The sequence below is a fragment of the Nymphaea colorata genome, chromosome 1 (genome assembly GCF_008831285.2).
Source record: "Nymphaea colorata isolate Beijing-Zhang1983 chromosome 1, ASM883128v2, whole genome shotgun sequence".
In the NCBI taxonomy this organism is placed as follows: Eukaryota; Viridiplantae; Streptophyta; class Magnoliopsida; order Nymphaeales; family Nymphaeaceae; genus Nymphaea; species Nymphaea colorata.
Genome location: NC_045138.2, coordinates 22,527,743 through 22,546,087, shown reverse-complemented (window position 1 = coordinate 22,546,087; position 18,345 = coordinate 22,527,743). Strand labels below are relative to the sequence as shown.

Here is an 18,345-nt window from a genome sequence, read left to right as displayed (position 1 = left end):
TGTGACATATAGTTAGTTCAAGCAACCAAATATATAGAGAAACACAAAGATGCGCTATTTTAGTAAAATTTAGTGGTCAGAACTTGTTCCCACTTTCTTCGTCTACTTGTTCTTAAACCCTAAGAGGGACAACAGTAACACATTGTGACTATCTTATAAATTTATTCCAAAAAAATAAATAAATTCATATAGCACTTGTATTGGCATTTTATGCATCTGTCCTACTTTTTTGAGGTGAGGCAGGTTCATCAAATAGTAACAAAGTGTTATTGTTGCCAAACAACCCCTAAAAGTTTCATTATACCACAGTATGTGTACCGCCAAAAGGCATTTCAGTGTCAAAAGAAAAGTGTCAACTCTGAAATCATTTAAACAAATATCTTTTTTCTCTTTTTGATTTAAGCGTGGTTTAATTTGTTAAATATTTTAAAATTACTGATTGCAAACCATTAGATATTGCAACTCTTAAAGTAAAAATCTTATTAGCTATTTGGGTGATCCTTCTAACTTTAATTTAGAACCGATCGTCTTGACGTTATTGGGGATTCCGCAAAAGAGTTTAATGAAAATGATCAGGGGATTCTCAGGTTAACTCTTTGTTTCCCTAAATCAATTAGGAGCTAAAACCTGCTTTATTCACCAGAAATTGAAAATGAGGTATTAATGCTGTTTGATTCAGCTTTACAAATGAAGTGGAGATGGAGACCGTGTACGTTTCGGTAGTTTCCAAAAGAACAAGAGGCTCTGATATGATGAATTCAAAATACTCATTCAAATCGCTTGTCCATGGAAATTAGATATTATAAGAAAATATAAACTTGATGGATAAAAATATATGTGTTGTTGGTATAAAATGTTTCTTATTAATGATTTGAACATCATTCTGGGTGAGCGAGAGGTTATTACTGCCTAGACGAGGCTTGAAGGCTTCTTCATTTCCCTTGTCTCTGGGGTCCTGAATGTCTGGATAAGTAACGGACTGCCCTCAACTTGACGGACCATGCCCCACCGTTGACGATTTAAAAGAGTAGCACCCGGCAAATTGAAAAGAGGATACGTAGTCTACATGACTCATGCTTCAATCTCCAATCAACTATGCTATGTCCCTTAAGACGATTTTAACATTATTATATACGACAAAAAACATATAATGTTTTGTAGCTTTTACATTCAGATATGAATCGGATGCCCCATGGAAATCCAAATAATAATCAGAAAAAATGATGGCTACATTTGATGTGAATCCTACTTCTTGACAAGCTTACCTAAATGTACGCATTTGGCTACCAAATGATTTTTTGTTGCCACTTTTGACCTTGAACATGATTGATTGGTTGTGCTTATCTCCTTAGGACTTGAGGATACAGCTGTATGTATATATATCCTCATCTTGCATCGACCGATCAAAAGCCCATATAAGGCTTTGTTTGCTTCTTTATCTTTACTATATGTAAAAATAACTTTCAATTGGCCAAGTATAGGGTGATCACAAGCTGCTTTACGGTGAGGCGAAGCCAAAAAAACCTAGTTGAATGGCATTAATATAAAAATTTTATTTATTTTTTAAAAATTTTGCTTCTTGCTATTGAGCTTTGGAGTTTTGCCGTTGGCAAAAAAAAAAAAAAAAGTTTGTTTTTTTGTGATAATTGGGTTTGCATTTTGGATGCGGTTTGAAAAGTAAACCAGTGGGAGTCCAATTTTAGCATTTTTTAAAACCGCTTGCCCTCCTTTCTAGAGGGGCTTGGAGTTTAGCTCAACCAACCTATTCAATTGACTTGTCTAAATGCTTGCATCACACCACATGTGATGCTTATTAGCTGTTGGGGAGTTGGAGACGCGGCGTGTTTTGTTGTGAACAGTTCATCTACTCAACCCTTCTTACGCCAATTCCATCCTGACCAAGAAAAGAAGAAAAAGTTGACCAAGCCAAAGTCTGGCCACGCGTAATTAATTGGACCTAGTCGTCGTACCTTTATGGGCTGTTTAGTAACAGTAACATTATGTTATTGAGCCCACACGCTAAACTCAAAAGTTGATTAAATTCATCGGACACTTCAATAAAAAAATGTTTTATGAGTGTGCCTATTTTTTTTTAGAGTAGATTCATGGAACATTGATAATGCGTTAACTGAAGAGGTCATTTTGCAATTGGAACACTATGTGACTGTTTTATGAATCTGTCCCAAAGATTGAAATAAATTAATGAAAGAATTAGATATCCATGAATCTGCCCTATAAATTTTAAGACAGATTCATAAAACACACACAAAGTGTAACGTTTGCCAAACAACCAAAGGTCCGTTTGGCATCAGTGACAAGCTGTTGCTGTTCTATGAGTCAGCCCCAAAGATTAGAGCACATTCATAGGATACTATGTTGCCATAGTCCATGAATCTGCCTCAATCTTTATAGTAGATCGACAGTAACAATTTGTTAGTGTTACCACACATGCTCTTAATATATTTAGCACCTGTTTTCACGGCTGGTTTTCCCTTATCTAAGATGCTAAGAGGTTGGTTGGTACTTTAGTTTCTGATATCATTAATGATGCTCCCTTCAAGGGCTTTTATTTAGCATCAGAGTTCGCACCAGTAGTAGTAATCCCTGTCTTCAATTGGCATATCCCTCTATTGCTTAAATTTTTTTAAATTAGGAGATATTAATTTTTTAAAAAAATCAGTTTGAGCCTGATCTTAGATCCAAGTATTATAAAAGCAGGACTGACGGTTGATGACAAAATTCTGATCCTTGCTTTCCTAGTGTCATTTTACCTACTTGTTTTGCACATGCAATCAGCAATTTCAAGAGGATAAATAGTAGGTTTACTTCCTTTGATTTTTCACATAGGCTGCACAATGAGTCGAGCCAGCTAGAACTTGACTCAAACTCGCTCATCAAAACTTGATACAAGCTCAAGTCGTTTATGAACGAATCAAGCTCGAATTCAAATGTATGCACGAAAGGTTAAACAAGTCAAGTTTGAGTTTTAAGAACTCGACTTGTTTAAACTCAACACAGCTGAAGTACATGATAAATGTTGAATTATAATGAAAAAATAGTTAAATGAGACAAATTAACGAGTTAAAATAGTTAAAAGAAATGAGACACGCTTAATTAAATGTGTTAAACAAGCTGAGTTCGAGCTTGATGTTGTATTGTCGAGTCAAGCTTTAGCTCATTCTATCGACCTTGACTAGGCTCGTATGCAGACCTACACACACACACACGTGTGTGTGTGTGTGTATATATATATATATATATATATATATATTGAAATGGCTGTCAGATGTTGTCAAATTGCTAATTTTTTAAAAGCTAGCTGAAAGTAAATGCAACATAAACTGTCTCTAAAAACAGTATAAACTGTTATTTTACCATAAGCCATTGTTTGTTCTTCTATCGCATTGGCGTTTTTAACGATGATTTTTAAATATTTTGTCATAAACAGTATAAACTGTTCTTTTACCATAAGGCATTGTTTGTTCTTCCATTGCATTGGTGTTTTTGACGATGATTTTTAAATATTGTGTCATCTACTAACATCCGGCAGCCGGTTGGTTTCAATTCTTCTTCTTCTTCTTCTCTCTCTCTCTCTCTCCCTCTTTCTCTACGAATGATTGAAATTTGCTGAATGCTTCTTAAAAACTGTGTCTAAATACAATATGAAAGCACACACTAACGCGCACATATATAAATTGAAAACAGCCAGCCACCTTTGTTGCCGGATGACATTTTTAAATTTTGTGATGCAAAAACCATTGCAAAAAAGTACATTCCGTCAATAAAAACTGAGGCCAGGAAAGTGTCATCCCAGATATATTTTGGGATGGTTTTTACCGACACTATATAGTGACCGTTTTTTAAGGGCATTTTTTTTGATCTGCATCATTTTTGCTCTTGTAGGGAGAGTCTTCTATTAAGCTAATAAGGGTATTTTTTGTCTTTTCCATCCCATAACAGTGGTCCCTTGTTATGAGGCATAATATCACTTGCTCCGGTCCCCCCTCTCACCCCAAAACGATTTCTGCGTTATGTTCTAAGACAGAAAACCTCCATTTACTCATTAGCAGCATTTTGGATATTTTAATTCATTACACATGGTCCTTTATTATGCTTAGTTCTTCATCAAATATCGGTTTGTCACAAAATGCTTATGTTGCCTTGAGTTTTTTATTTTGCAAGTCTACAAAAATTCTTCGAATCCAATAGCTTGACATGCAGTTGCAGTTGCAACAACATATTCTACTTTATAAGATAATAGAGCCACAGTTGTTTTTTTTTTTTTACTACAAATAAAAATATCATCATTAGTCTGTTTAATTTGAGGTCTAAGAAAATAAAGGAATAATCTCAGATCTGACATCTGACATTTCGAATTCACACATCATGCATGTCTTTTTAGTGAGACTACTAGATGAACATATATCATTGACATCATCTACATAGGCACATACTATTAGAACATCATTATATGTTTTCTTCACACATAATGTGGGTTCACTTTCACTTTTGTAAAAATCATTGTAAAATATGTGTCTAATATCTTGTGTCAAGGTCATGTACATCTTTTCCTCTTGTCCATTAGTAACAAATTCTTGTGGTTGGCAAACATAAGTTTGTTTTTCTTAAAATCCATTAAAGAATGTTGACTATACATCAAATTAAAAAATTGACCATTTCATATGCTAATAACAAAAATAATTCTAACAGTTTCAAACGTGCAGTAGGGATAAAAATCTAACCCATATTCTTGAGCATACCCTTTCACAATAAGTTTTACTTTGTATTTTTGCATGCACCAATCAACATTATACTTTACTTTATAAACACATTTAATACTGATAACATTTTGGACATTTGGTAGGCCTACAAGTTGTTAAGCGTCATTCCTTTCAATGACTATGATTTTTTCTTCTATAGATTTGTCACATTTTTGTTGTTCACAAGCATCAATTCTGAGACCATCAAAACAAGTGCACCATTATAAATATCATCGATTCTTTTAAACATTCGTGGAGGACTAGCGCTGTCCATAGTAGATCTAACATCCTGGTCCCATATTGAATTTTCAATGAAAGTGATGTCCTTGGTGGAGGTTGAGATACATCTCATTTTTTAGACTCATTTATCTCATTTGTGTCGTTCTCGATGACCAAATGTTCATCTTTATTATCTCATTTTCAAAAACTACTTTTATAAAAAATAAAATTTTGTCAAATATTAAGGTTTTGGTGTCAGGGTTATACAATTGATATCCTTTTGTAATATCTCAATATTCCACAAATATACATTTTATACTTATTTATCCAACTTAGTATGCTCACTTGAATCAATTAAACATAGAAAATACACCAAAAAACTTGTAAATTGCTTACATCATGTTTGTGTTTCCATCAAGTCTCATAAGATGTTCGATTGCGAACTACTTTTAGTGAGATGTTAAGAAAATAAATTGCAGTAGTCATTGCTTCTACTCAAAAGTCATTTGAAAGATGGTTTTCACTCAACATGCTTCTAGCCATTTCTACAATGGTTCTATTTTTTCACTCAGCTACACCATTTTACTAAGACATCTTCTTTATTGTTAAATGTTCGAGAATTCCACTTTTTGTAAAAAGCATCAAAATCATTAGTAAAAAAATTCTCCTATTCTATCTATGTGCATATGACATGATTCCTGACTTTTTCTAACAAAACCTTGAACTCTTGAAAATTTTCAGGAGTTTGTGACTTTTAGGTAAAAGAAAATCTATGCAATTCATATGAGTAAAATCATTAATAAATAACAGAAGCTATCTGTTCAAGAAAAGAGGAATTTCATGGGCCCACAGTTGCATGGATTAGTTCAAGAGGTTTCTTGACCCTTCATGCCTTTTCGATAGAAAAAGACATATAATGTTGCTTTTCATATAGGCATCTTTCACAAATCTCATCACTACATGTGATGTGGGGTAAACCTAAAACCATGTCCTTATTTTCTTAATAATTTTAGCCCATATAACATAAATGTCCATATCTTAAATGTCAAAACTGAAAGACTTTGTCAACATTAATTACTAAAGCAACTTCACATATATGCGAAAAATCAAGAGGAACCATTCTTTTTGGAGTCATTTTCACGGTAATGAAAGACTTACCATCTCATTTTTCTTTTGATTTCACATGTTCTACAATGAAAATTAGGTATAATAGCCATTTTTAAGAAATTGTTCAACAGTAAATCAATTGTAATTAAACTAGGTATATAATAAACATCATTGATTAACTTCTTACTACCTAATTTAATCTTAACTTCAATAGCTTTTTTGCCTTCACTTTGCATTTGTTTGTTATTTTAAAATGGTACATATACTTGCACAGACTCATCAATATGGTGGAAAAGATTTTTTTTTTTTTCATTTGTTATGTGGTTATTACAACCATTATCTAGAAGCCACACATGATCAAGCTTAGCTCCCAAATTGAGAATGAAAAGGCTACCATGATTACTTTTTTTTTTAGTAATATTGACTTGTTTTTTTGCCTTCTCCCAGCACTTTGCTTCGATGAACCCATTTTTTTTTTAAAAATAACATTGTTTGTCCTTATAATTTGACCTTTGATTACTTCTATTGTCAGCATTTTGCTAATCTCCACCAAATCTCCTATGGCCATGACCATGACCATGATATACACCTTTGCCTCTTCGTGTACCTGCATATTTGCTCTCTAATGTACCTTTGCAATCTTTTTTCTTGTTACAAATTTTTGCCTTAGCTTGAAATGCATGCTTAACTTTTCTTTTTTTGGATGATATGCTTATCTTGGTTTCATGTGTTAAAAGAGAACTCATCAATTCATTAGTAGAATAAACATTCATATTCTTAGATTCCTCTATATCCATTACAACATGATCAAACCTTGACTACAAACTTTGCAAGATTTTCTCTACTACCCTTTTTATCTTCTGTTGTTTCTCTAAAGGGTTTCATTTAATTTATAATAATAGACATTTCTAGAGAAGAAAATTTAAATAGATTGATTTTCCTTCATTTCAGTGTCTCAAGTTCTCTATGTAGAGTTTGAAGTTTTATTGTCATTACCTTGTTATCCCCATGATAAGCTTTTTTCAAAGTGTTCTAAGCTTCACTTGACTTGGTCGCTGTTGTGGCGTAAGCGATGATGCTTTTAGTCACAACTTACTGCAAAACAAGGAGAGTGTTTGCATCCTTTTTGTGTGTTTTCTTTGCTTCATTTGAAGATATTTCCACATCATTTTCAACTAAATCCTAAAAATCTTGTGATATGAAAAATGTATTTATTTTAATGCTTTAAAATTCACAATTTTTTTCGTTAAAAATATGTACCGAAGTGTGTGAAAGGTTGAAAGTATTATCCAAATCCCTATCATTGGATGAGATAATTCAACTAGGTGTTTACGAACAACCTTAAAAAAATTTGCTTCATCAATAATTTGCATGACATACAAATGCATCCTAACGAATACACCCAACTTGATCGAGCCTAAGCTCTGATATCACAATGTTGAAAGAAATAATAAAAGAAACACTTAGCAGATGTTGTACACGATGGAATTGTAAACAATTTTTGTATCTGAGCAGAAAGGCAACACTCAAGCAACTCACAGACACCAACAAACTCTATCTTAGTACACACTACACTTGGCTCACTTGACATCTATTTACAGGACCTCAATATGACCTATAACCTCCATCATAAGGATGGCATAACTCATGACTTGAATTCCAATACATTCATGACATTTAAGAAAACATTAAAACATGTTATAAAAACTGCAATGGCCATTTACCATAACATTAAAATCATTCATAGCATGGTCATTAAAATTAAAAAAAAAATTGTCACATGACATCACCACCACCTCATGCATTTATGGCATATGCTTTTGGACTTCTCACATTTGCATCACATTTTTCTGATCAGGAATGCCATTGAAAGTTGCTGCATTATTGGCTGTAGGCAATGGCAAAAATGGAGTTTGGGAATGGGGCTTTTGTGAAAGGGACTGGCCTCCTCCATAGGATGGATGTGGTAGAGCAGAAGCTCCTTTTGGCTGTGTTTTTTTGTAAATGAATCTTTGTTTTTCGGCTTTCTGTAACGCATATCCTGTGAATAGGACCCCATTCGTTCATTTTGTAAGTGTGTGTGTCTTATATATACATATATATATATATATATATATATATATATATATATATATATATATTATCAATAATATTGTGGTGATCCCCTTCTGATGAGTTTTCCTAATAGTTAAAGGCTGACTGAGATAATGGTAATTCCAAAGTTCTTTTTTTCGGAGGAAAAATAGAGATGTCTCCTAAGCTATACTGTAATATATGAAAAAAAAGTATCAACATAATACCATAGTCATTCGGTGAAGAATAGTAAGTCAGGTGGAAAGAATGAGAGACCTAAAATATAACAAATTGTAGGAAGAGTGATCGGGCATATTAGTTTGAGTTCTTATTTGTTCACTCATTTAAACTTCATCTTGCAGTTACAAATTAGATTAATTTGACTAAGTTACATCGAGGTACTAGTCAAATGGTTGCGAATTAATTTATCAATATACATTCAACAGTTGAACATGTTTCTGAAAATACTGACAGGTACTGACATTGTCAAAGGCTGCCTCTTCGTAAGTTGAACACGATTTTGGCCTCAAAAGCTACCAATGGAAGTCAGCTTTACAAGCACATGACCTTTTAATACTATGGTTTTATGAAGCACTGCTTTTGTGCATAATAGGACTTTCTCTCGGGCACCAAATCTGTCTAGCTGACTGACATGTAAGCCCACGTTCTTAGTTTGATTCTTGAAGGACACTATCCTGATGGTATTAAGGAGAGTTAACTTGGGGTGAGAGTTGCAGATTGGTAGATAATGTGCAGCGTTCGAGCTCAATGACATGTAAGCCCACGTTCTTAGTTTGATTCTTGAAGGGCGCTATCCTGATGGTATTCAGGAGTGTTAACTTAGGTTGAGAGTTGCGGATTGGTGGCCGATGTGTGGTGTTCTCTCCGCTTTTCTCATCCTTGAACAAATACCAATAAAATTACCTTGTAACTCCTTTTGTTTTTTGCAATAAGAAGGTTATTAACGAGATTGAGCTAATCCCAAAAGCATCCTAATTTGAGAAAAAAAAATGTTCAACCGCCCTAGTCTCTCTCTCTCAACCCAAACAATCAAACCATATCCACGCGGGGCCATAGATATTCTTTTGGGAATTTTTTAATGAGATTTCAAATCCAACAATCATGTGGGGCTCCCTCCTCTTCTTGAATATCCTTTTAAAGCTTTGACCTTCTTTTTAAGAGATCGACTTCACATTATAAGCAAAAGAGATTAAATTAGAGAGCTCAACCCACGTTGTGGAGTCTCCATAAAGCTACCAACAATCTCATAGTCAATGGTGTGAATGCGCCAATTCCGCCTCAACCCCGAGGGTCACGCGTCCGTGGGAAACCATGCTGAAACGCGACCAACTTCACGAACTTGGGAACTCCACGACGCGAAGCTCGACCAAGTTCAAGATCGATCGAGTTCTCGAACTTGGTCGCGCTTCCGCGTGCAAAACCCGTCAATTGAAGCGGGGCGGGGTTCGCGAGTTCGGATTTGATCCTGTGGATCCGTTATCGGTGCTGGGGAGGAGGAGGACCACGATTCAGAGGCTTTTGGCGCATGCCCTTCCTTCCGTCGTCCCCAAACGTGGGAAAAAGCTGTGTGCGCCCCAAAGCCGGAGAACGTGGAAACCCTCATAAGCACTGGGGCTCTTGATAGCCGCTGGTCCCACGAACTCCAATGAAAACTCTGCTCTGCGGCGGTAAAGGAGTCCCACCTACCTGCAAGCCAAACCGACACAAACAAAAACAAAATTGGATCTCAAAAAAAATTTTACAACCAACAAACATCATCATGCAAATGCTTAGATTCGCTTCCATTCAATTCAATTAAGCATGGTCTAGTTGGTTCGATCGAAGAATCGATGAAAGCATCGTCATCAGTTTGATTTTCATGAGCATTATTTCGTTGAAGTGTGCCGCTTTCAAGAAGCTCTCGCTTGTTTTAGAGTACTGGTTTTTAATTAATTCTTTTTAAATATGTCAAATTCATTTAAGTTTTTAATTAGTTATATATATATATATATATATTATTTAAAATGTAACTATTTTTTAGCTTATTTACAGCCAGCCGAATGCATGAACCGGCCGTTTCAACAAGTGGGCTATATATATATATATTACCTTCTTAAGGCCTCTTTTCACAATAGCAGCATAAAATTACGGGTCGCAAAGAAAAGATCATCTCGACTGTTCAAACCTCCAGCTTTGTCACGGGCCTCATGGCTTGCCGCATTACGCAGAAACCCCCAAAATCCAACCAAAATTCGAAGCACCCCACCGACAATTCATTGAAAAGAAAGACTCGTGGTTAAGAGTGGAATGGGAATACCAAAGCAGAGATTCCTAGTTACTATTACTTGTAATTAAATAAATAATTCATGTTTCTGCGTGAAATCAACTTCGGAAAGGTTTGCAAGCAACATTGTTTTAAAAAATTGCTTTATATGTTTAAGAAATGAATGAAGGATAACATCTCTTTCCGTGAAAGAAGGAGAGAAATGCGATCGGAAAAGGAAAAACAAGTAAGACATTTGCAGTAGGAATTTATCTTGTGCGACATTTTAGAATTTGTATGTTCCTGCTTCCAATTAGAAAGCCGAATCGATTTAAGGCATGTTTTTTGAAAAGTTTTGATTGCGGTAACAACCGTAAAAACAAGTCTGTACTGGTACTCCATATTTAGACAAATGAAATAAATTCGAACGAAATTTCAAAAAAAAAAAAAAAAAAAAAAAAAAAACTGAGTTACAGGGAGAGAGAGAGAGAAGGCGGGGCGAGGGAAGGCTTACCTTCTCTGGTTCTCTATTTCCTCGGTTTCCCGCTGCCTCTCACCCTCCTCCTATTTGCTTCTCTGCTTTCGCCATTACCTTGATTCGTCCGTCCGGCCACCGGAATTTCGGATGATCAACCGTGTCGTCGACTCAATCCGGCTTCTCCGACGGTGATCTGGTTGCGCGATCGCGCCTCCCCGGCGTCTCGGCCGTTGGATCAGATCTCTTGCGAGCCGTGCGGGCTAGGGGGTTTTCGCTTCTCCGGTGAGTCGTTCGCTGCTTTCAACGGCTGTTCACTTGCAAATAGGATAGATCTACCGTATTAGCGAGTGTCTTCTCTTTTCCGGCTTCTCCCTACTTTTGCGTCCTTCTTTTTGGGCTCCATTGTTATCGTTCTACTGTGCGGAGTTCATATGACGGCCGATTTTCGCGAGATGGATGCGGGTAAAGTTGAATTTGAGGGCAAACGGGAGTCTACCGAGGGCCATAAATCTGCCGGTGGTGGTGACCGTATTGTTGTGGGTGAGGAGGAGGAGCTGATGGACGATTCATACGTTTATGTTGACAAAGAGCTGCAAGAGCAGTCGGAAATTGTGGCTTCCGGCGAAAAGGTGGACAGTGATCGAATCTCCGAGTGCCCGGTGGAGCCGATCAAGAATGCGGAGCTTGAGGGCGTGGTAGGAGATGGTGAAGATCTGAATTCAGATGTTGCGGGCGACGCAGTGAGTGAGGTTGCGGACGCGACGCATGTAGATCGTGTTTCAGCCTTGAATGCAGGAGGAGGGGATTCGAATTCTGATGGTCAGGTTCATGAAGTGACGGTGATTGAATCTTCATTGACAGTGGAACATGGGTTGGAAACCGATGCCGTTGATGGCAGTTTGAATTCCAACGATCGAGTATTTGAGAGGAAGGACCATGAGTCTCCTGCATCAGCTCACATTTGTTTGGATTCAAAAAATGAGGGGGTAGAAGAGAAGTTTGAGGTTCGGGCGAGCGAGACGAAGTGTAATGAACTTCCTGGGCTTGTGGATCATATTCCGCATCCTAGAGACGGGGGAATGAGTTTGGATGATACGAAAGAGAGTGAATCTCCTGTCCTTCTAGATCATGGTCTGAATGCGGAATCGGATGGTGAGATCATTGGTTATAGTTCAGAGGAGAGAAAGGATCTCGGATCTTCAGTATCCACAGACGACAATACGGTAGTAAATTCCGAGAGTGGAGGGAAGAATTCTGGCGATGGGATGGACGAGGTGAAGGACGTTAAATCCTCGCTGGTGAACCAAGAATCAAACTGTGAGGTCGGGGTTCCCTGTTTCGTTGGAAAAGAGAGTGAACTGGTGGAGATTGAATCTGTGGAACATGCGGCCGAAGTTCAGGAAATTCATGCTGACCCTGAGATTCTGGATGCAGACGTTCCACCAGATGCCACGAACGCTACTGAGTTCATTGAAACTTTTGAGTCCCGTTCTGAAACCAGAGATTTGGATCTCGATGATTGCACCATTAGTAAAGAGATTGTGTCTCTTGATCTCGTGGACGGAGTTTTAAAATCAGATGTACTCACGGAAGATAAAGTTAGTGGGGCTGACGATGGTAAATCAGTTCCAGCAGACGACGTTTCCGCATCCATGCTTGAGCCTCATTTAGCGGAGCCAGAACAGGTTGAGGAGAACAATCAAATTGAGCAGGGTGGTGATACACATGTGCACGGCGTGCTTGGCCCAGGATTGAATGTTGAGAAACCAATTAGCGAGCAGATTGAAGAGCCTCTTTACGAGAATATGGAAGATGTGACAATTTTTAAGGTTCCTCATCATGCCTCTGAGAAACGGGATTGCTCTCTGGAAATTAAGTTGGAAAAAGAATCGCAAGAAAAGTCTTTCACCGTCGAGTTGGAAAAAGAAGCGGAAGAAAATTCTTTCATCGTCGAAGGATCTGAACATGTTGAACGTGCTCAGTTGGTCCATAACTCAAAAGCTCTCCCGAGTAGCGGTAGCACAATTGCGGTGGAATCAGCATCTACATCTGGTCCACCCAGCAATGTAGTGGTTAATTCTCTTGACGACCATGATAAAGAACCAGTAGATGTTGATGCAGAAGGGGATCGGCGTATGGAAAGAGAGAGAAAACAAGATTTGAATGTCACTGAGGAATCGGCATGCAAAGGGACCATGCTACCCTGTTCTGCTTCTGTTTCTTCGTCTGAACTACATGAAGGGAAGCCCACATCACCTGTTGGTAACTGCAACTGTCCGTCTGACATATCTGTTGCTACTAACGTCAATGATGGTTCAACTTTCAATCCCGAGGAAGCTGAAAGTTTGGTTTCATCATCCCAAGTTGGTAAAAACATAGACAAAAATACTGCAAGAATATCCATGCCACATGATTCTGTTTCTGCTGTTTCCTCAAACAAGTCAGGTGAAGAGGTTCAAGTAAATGGTGTCTTGCCATATATTCCTGAATGCTCTGTTATTTTTGGTTCCTTCTCTCATTTAGGTGGAGCAGTTACTATTAATGGTATATCACCTCAGCCTGAAAGGTCCAGCACTTCCAGCTTGTCCGGACAGTCAGATGAAGGGGCTCATTCTAGTGGAACTGCTTCCAATGTTGATGCTGATGTTTGTAATTGCTCCCCATCTTCATCTCATTTGGTTGACGAAACTACTACTACTAGCACTGCGTCAGATGGACAGAAACTTGATTCTCAGCCAGGAAGGAAGCCAGTGTATGCAATTATTAGAATTCCAAGACCTGTTGATAACAAGCTCAAGGAACAAATAAGACAAGCACAATTGCAGGTCGATGACCTAACTCAAAAGAGAGATGCTATAAATGCATTGGTGCATTCAAAACAGGTAAATATTTTCATATTACTGTCTACTTTGGCATTCTTATCAATGATCATAGGTATATTGTCTAATTGACTATAAACTTTTCTTGTTTTGAGGGAGCGCGTCATGAAATCTGGGAAAAATTACGGGCAGCAAGATCTGAACTTAGAGCTGCAAGGGATTCACAACAAGCCAAACGTAAGGAAATGGAATCTATTCAATCAGTAATGAGCAGAATGAAGACCGCAACTTCAGTTGAAGAGTATGATGAGAGGGTAAAAATAGTCCCTAATTTTTCAGTTATTTTTGTCTGCCTAAATTTTGTAAACTATGGAACTTATTTTGTGGTAATGATCTGTGGGATCTGGGAACAGATATTCTCTATGCAACACAGGTTGGAACATGAAACTGTGCCTTTGAAAGAGGAAAAACAACTAATACGTGAGATCAAGCAGTTGAAGCTCGCCCGCGATAAACTTAGCATAGATATGGGAGGGCAGTCTGAACTTGATGAGGCATTTGATCGCAAAGATGAGATTGAAGGAAATCTTAAGGTATTTTTTACTCTAAGTCTAAGGGATGACACTTTATGTGATTCCCTTCTTGTTGTTTTGTCAAATTACTGATCCACACTGTTGTATTTAGCTCCTGGAACAGGAATTTGACACTATCAGAAAGGAGCTAGCACGAACTGATGCACAGACCAAAGCCATTGAGAAAGAATTGCATAGTTTGGATGAAGAAGTTAATCAATTGCGGGCTCAAGTTGCTTCTGCAAATGATGTCCGGCAAGAGGCATATCTTAGCCTGAGGAATCTCAAGAAGCAAGAGTATGAAAAAGTATGTAGAAGAAAACAATTTAGAGTTTTTTGTTTTATTTGGCTAAATTGAGTTTTCATTACTGGTAGGCTTGATTTGGCAGTTTCTTATTCTCATTAAATATTCTTCTAGAGTTTATCATGAAAATACTTTTTTGTGTTTATAAGAAGAATTTCAAAGGCTTCATGTTTGAGTCCTTTCATCTTTTTGCATGAAGGAAGGTTATTTTCACTGTGCTGGTGCAATTTGACTACTGCTTTGACTATTGGGATCACATTCTTTCTCTGCAATAGCCTTACTTGTTTCTTTCTTTTTCAGAACACATACGTATTTGAACCTATGAGAATTCATGTTTATTGTTAGTGTATGTTAGCTAATCCAGCTGAGAAGCTTGACATGGTCACACGTGTTTGACATAACCACCATTGTCTGAAATTCCTTAATACTTCCCTCGCAGAGCTTCTCCACTTTTCTCAGAGGACCATATGTGGGTCAGATCTATTGTTGAATTAGTATTGGCCCTGCTCTAGGTTGAACTAAACATATCCATTGAGAGAGGTCTCTATTACTGAGAAGAACAGTTCCATTTGTTCTTTGCATGTGATCGGCCATTCGGTCAAGAAGCTTTGAAAAGAAGATAAAATTGCCAAAAATCAAAGTGGTCCTGCTGTATTCTGCTTTTTTTCCTATGTACTGTTGAGTTGGTGACAAAATGTCACTGGACATTATGCATTGACTGCTAAGTGGCTGCAGGAAGCACAAGAATGCTTTCTCCCTTGACAAACTTGTGTATCTGATGATTTTCTGTTATGTTTCATAAAATATAGGGATAGTTCAACTTCAACATTTTTCCGGACTTACATGCGGCTGACATCCATTCCCTACCTTGTTGTAATTAACATCCGTGATGCTTGCACCTCTAGGATCTGTCATTTTGTTACATGAACAATTTAACCATGGCAACTTATAATGGATGCATATTTATCCAAGCGGGTTTATGTGTGAAAGATACTGCATATCATTTTACTTTCTCATTCCTCCTCCTTTTTATTGGTGATTGTGTCATTCAATTGAATAAAAAAGCAATTTGAGTTGAATAATTTGCCCTTTCTAGTGAAACCTTTCTGAGATCATTATCTGTGTCCTTAATTTTTTACTCTGATATGTGGAAAATATTTGGCATAACCAGACAAAACCAATGGTTAATCTGGAATAGTTGAGTGAAAGGCAGGGATTGACTGGACTAGCAATATATAGGTTTGAATTTGTCAATTGTCTATTCGTCAAAGATGAATTTAAAGAAAAATATAAAAATAAATTTTTTAAAACCATGTTTCAACATTGTAAATGTTCTTTTACAGGTAGAAGTAGCTCTGTGCTTTTCTCCTCATAGTTGATTTGGCAGTTCTATGGAATTACTGTCAGAGTCTCTAGTCTTTGATTTTGATATGTTGTCAAATATTTGCAAGTTTAAATGTAAATATTCCATGCTGTTGGTTTGTCATGTTTTCATTGTCCTCATCAACGCGATAGTTTGTAACTAATGGTTCTCCCTGAACAGACTCTCTCTCTCTCTCTCTCTCTCTCTTTGTGTCTGTAATTCACTTGATGCTCACTGCTACATTGTGGTTTTTCCATGACCTGAACAATATGATTGTAACCTCGGTATTAAATTGAGGTGGATTTCTGTTTTCTTGGGGAACTACAAGCACCTTCAATAATCCATTCCTTAATAAGATAAAAGTGTATTCTCAAAGTGCATTTTCAATACTAAAGACATTCTGAATCCGTCTTTTGACTTCTCTAATTTACATGTCCGTGCAGAATACTCTGTTTTATCAGAACAGAACAGATATCCAGATTGCTCACCAACATGCCAATATGAAGGACCGGGAAGCAGTTGCATCACATTGTCTTGATCAGGTGAATAATTTGACTTTCTTTTTTGTTACTTCTGAAAGCCCCCTGGCTTGTTCTTGTGTGACAGATGTCTCATTAAATAATTCAGGTGGAACGAATGATGGACCTGTGGAATAACAATGATGATTTCCGAAGAGAGTACATAAAAAACAATGAGTTCAGCACTTTGAGAAGGCTCGGGACTCCTGATGGGAGAGCACTGGGTCCTGACGAGGAGTCACTCTTACTGAAAAGGCGTACAGAAAATGAGAGCAGTGTCAACCAACTGACTCTTGCTGAGAAAGTTGCTGTTTTTCCTAGTACTGCAGCAGAAACATTGGTTGGAGGTGACAGGCATGCCACAGATATGAATACCGGTGCAGAAGTCCGTGAGGAGAAAGTAAATCAGAAGAATTCTTCGTCCAAAACCAGAAAGTCTAGCAAGTCAGCTCGTCCAGAAAGCATACCAACATTGTTGGTTGATGAACTGGAAGAGCAGCCAGAGAGAGAAGAGAAAAAACTGTCGGAGGAAGAATTGCAGCGGTTGAGACAAGAAGAAGAGCAGCGAAAGGAAGAGGCTGCTGCCAGATTGAAAGAACAACGTCGGCTGGAGGAGATTGCCAAAGCCAAGGAGGCAGAGACACGGAAACGTCGGAATGCCGAGAAGGCTAAGGCCAGGGCTGAAGCGAGAGCCCAAAAGGAGTCTGACCGCAGAGAAAAGGTAGTGCAACTTATTTCAAGTCTCAGCAAATTCTAAGTTTTAGAGTACTATTTTTCATTAAAATGAGATGCCGAACATGTGTGTGATTGATTGCCTCGTGATGTAAACAATGTCCAGGAGCGTGAGAAGAGAGCAAGGAAAAAGGCAACAGCTGCAGCAGCAACGGCCCATGGTGGTGCCAATGGTGAATGTGCAGAGTCCTTAGACAAACACGTCGCAGAAGGTAGCTCAGCTTTGGAATTCGACACGAAAGAGAGGCAAGAGTCCTCAGCTGTAGCAGCTAACAAGCCACCTAGATCATATACGATGTCGAAATCAAATAGACCGAAGACATTAGTTCCCCCTCCGTTGAGGAAGAATAGGAGAAAAATGCAACCATGGATGTATGCGCTTCTACTAGGAGGTCTAGTCACGTTTTTGTTTGCTTTTATGGTGCAGCGCCTTTACTTTTAAAATAGGGCTCTGCCATAATCAGCAGTAGTTATAGGCGGTTTGGGCGTGTTACGTCTCTTTCTTCCCTCTCTCTCATTTTAATAGTCTTATTTGATTGCTTATAGTGTAACGAACTGAACAATGGTTTTCCCTCAAAATTTAATAAAATAATTGCATTATTTTGCCAATGACGATTCGTGTCAGCTTCCAAGATAATGAGGGATTTCAAGTTCGCAGTGACGTTTGTTTTAACTCAAACCAGGGGATCTATTTTGCGCATTGCTGCATATGCTCTTCTCTAGCCTGCCATCTTACCTCAACATGGTGCCGAGGGGGTTAGATGGTCATCCATTCGACTACCATCCCTCATATGGATGGATCTTCTTTTCTGAGCTTCCATTGTACTCCAGAAAAGGAAAATCGTAGTTGAAAATTCTTCGCTTGATCCAAATTATGAGATGTGAATATCATTGATTACTTGAAGAAGCTTATATCAGTTGGAACTGTTCTTGGTGTCAACCTGCGTTTTTTTCCAAAATGTCAACATCTATAGTTGCATCAATGAAGAACTCTAGTCCTTTAGTAAAATGATTCAAGCTAACACATATTTAGCAAATAAATAAACAGGAAACAAGTATAACGGTCTAGATTGAGCTGAAAACCCTTTTGCACTTTCTTGGTGGTGTGGTCGACGGGTAATGGTGAATTTCCACCGG

At 37.7% G+C, this 18,345-nt stretch overlaps 1 protein-coding gene across 1 annotated transcript; it reads left to right on the top strand.

Annotated features, from left to right (window-relative positions):
- The first annotated feature begins 10,887 nt into the window (after positions 1 to 10,887).
- LOC116256300 (uncharacterized) lies at positions 10,888 to 17,820 on the top strand. Its single transcript, XM_031632636.1, has 7 exons — positions 10,888 to 13,782; positions 13,875 to 14,033; positions 14,133 to 14,312; positions 14,404 to 14,598; positions 16,402 to 16,500; positions 16,586 to 17,197; positions 17,315 to 17,820. Exons 1-7 carry the CDS (start codon positions 11,332 to 11,334, stop codon positions 17,648 to 17,650), a joined length of 4,032 nt encoding a protein of 1,343 aa, XP_031488496.1. The 5' UTR covers positions 10,888 to 11,331; the 3' UTR covers positions 17,651 to 17,820.
- Positions 17,821 to 18,345: the final 525 nt, after the last annotated feature.

Bases quoted from the DNA above. Each gene is read 5' to 3' on its own strand.
- LOC116256300 (XM_031632636.1), top strand. From the start codon at position 11,332: ATGACGGCCGATTTTCGCGAGATGGATGCGGGTAAAGTTGAATTTGAG. The intron at 14,599-16,401 runs GTATGTAGAAGA...ATGTCCGTGCAG, and splicing joins AGAAGCAAGAGTATGAAAAA to AATACTCTGTTTTATCAGAA. The intron at 17,198-17,314 runs GTAGTGCAACTT...AACAATGTCCAG, and splicing joins AGTCTGACCGCAGAGAAAAG to GAGCGTGAGAAGAGAGCAAG.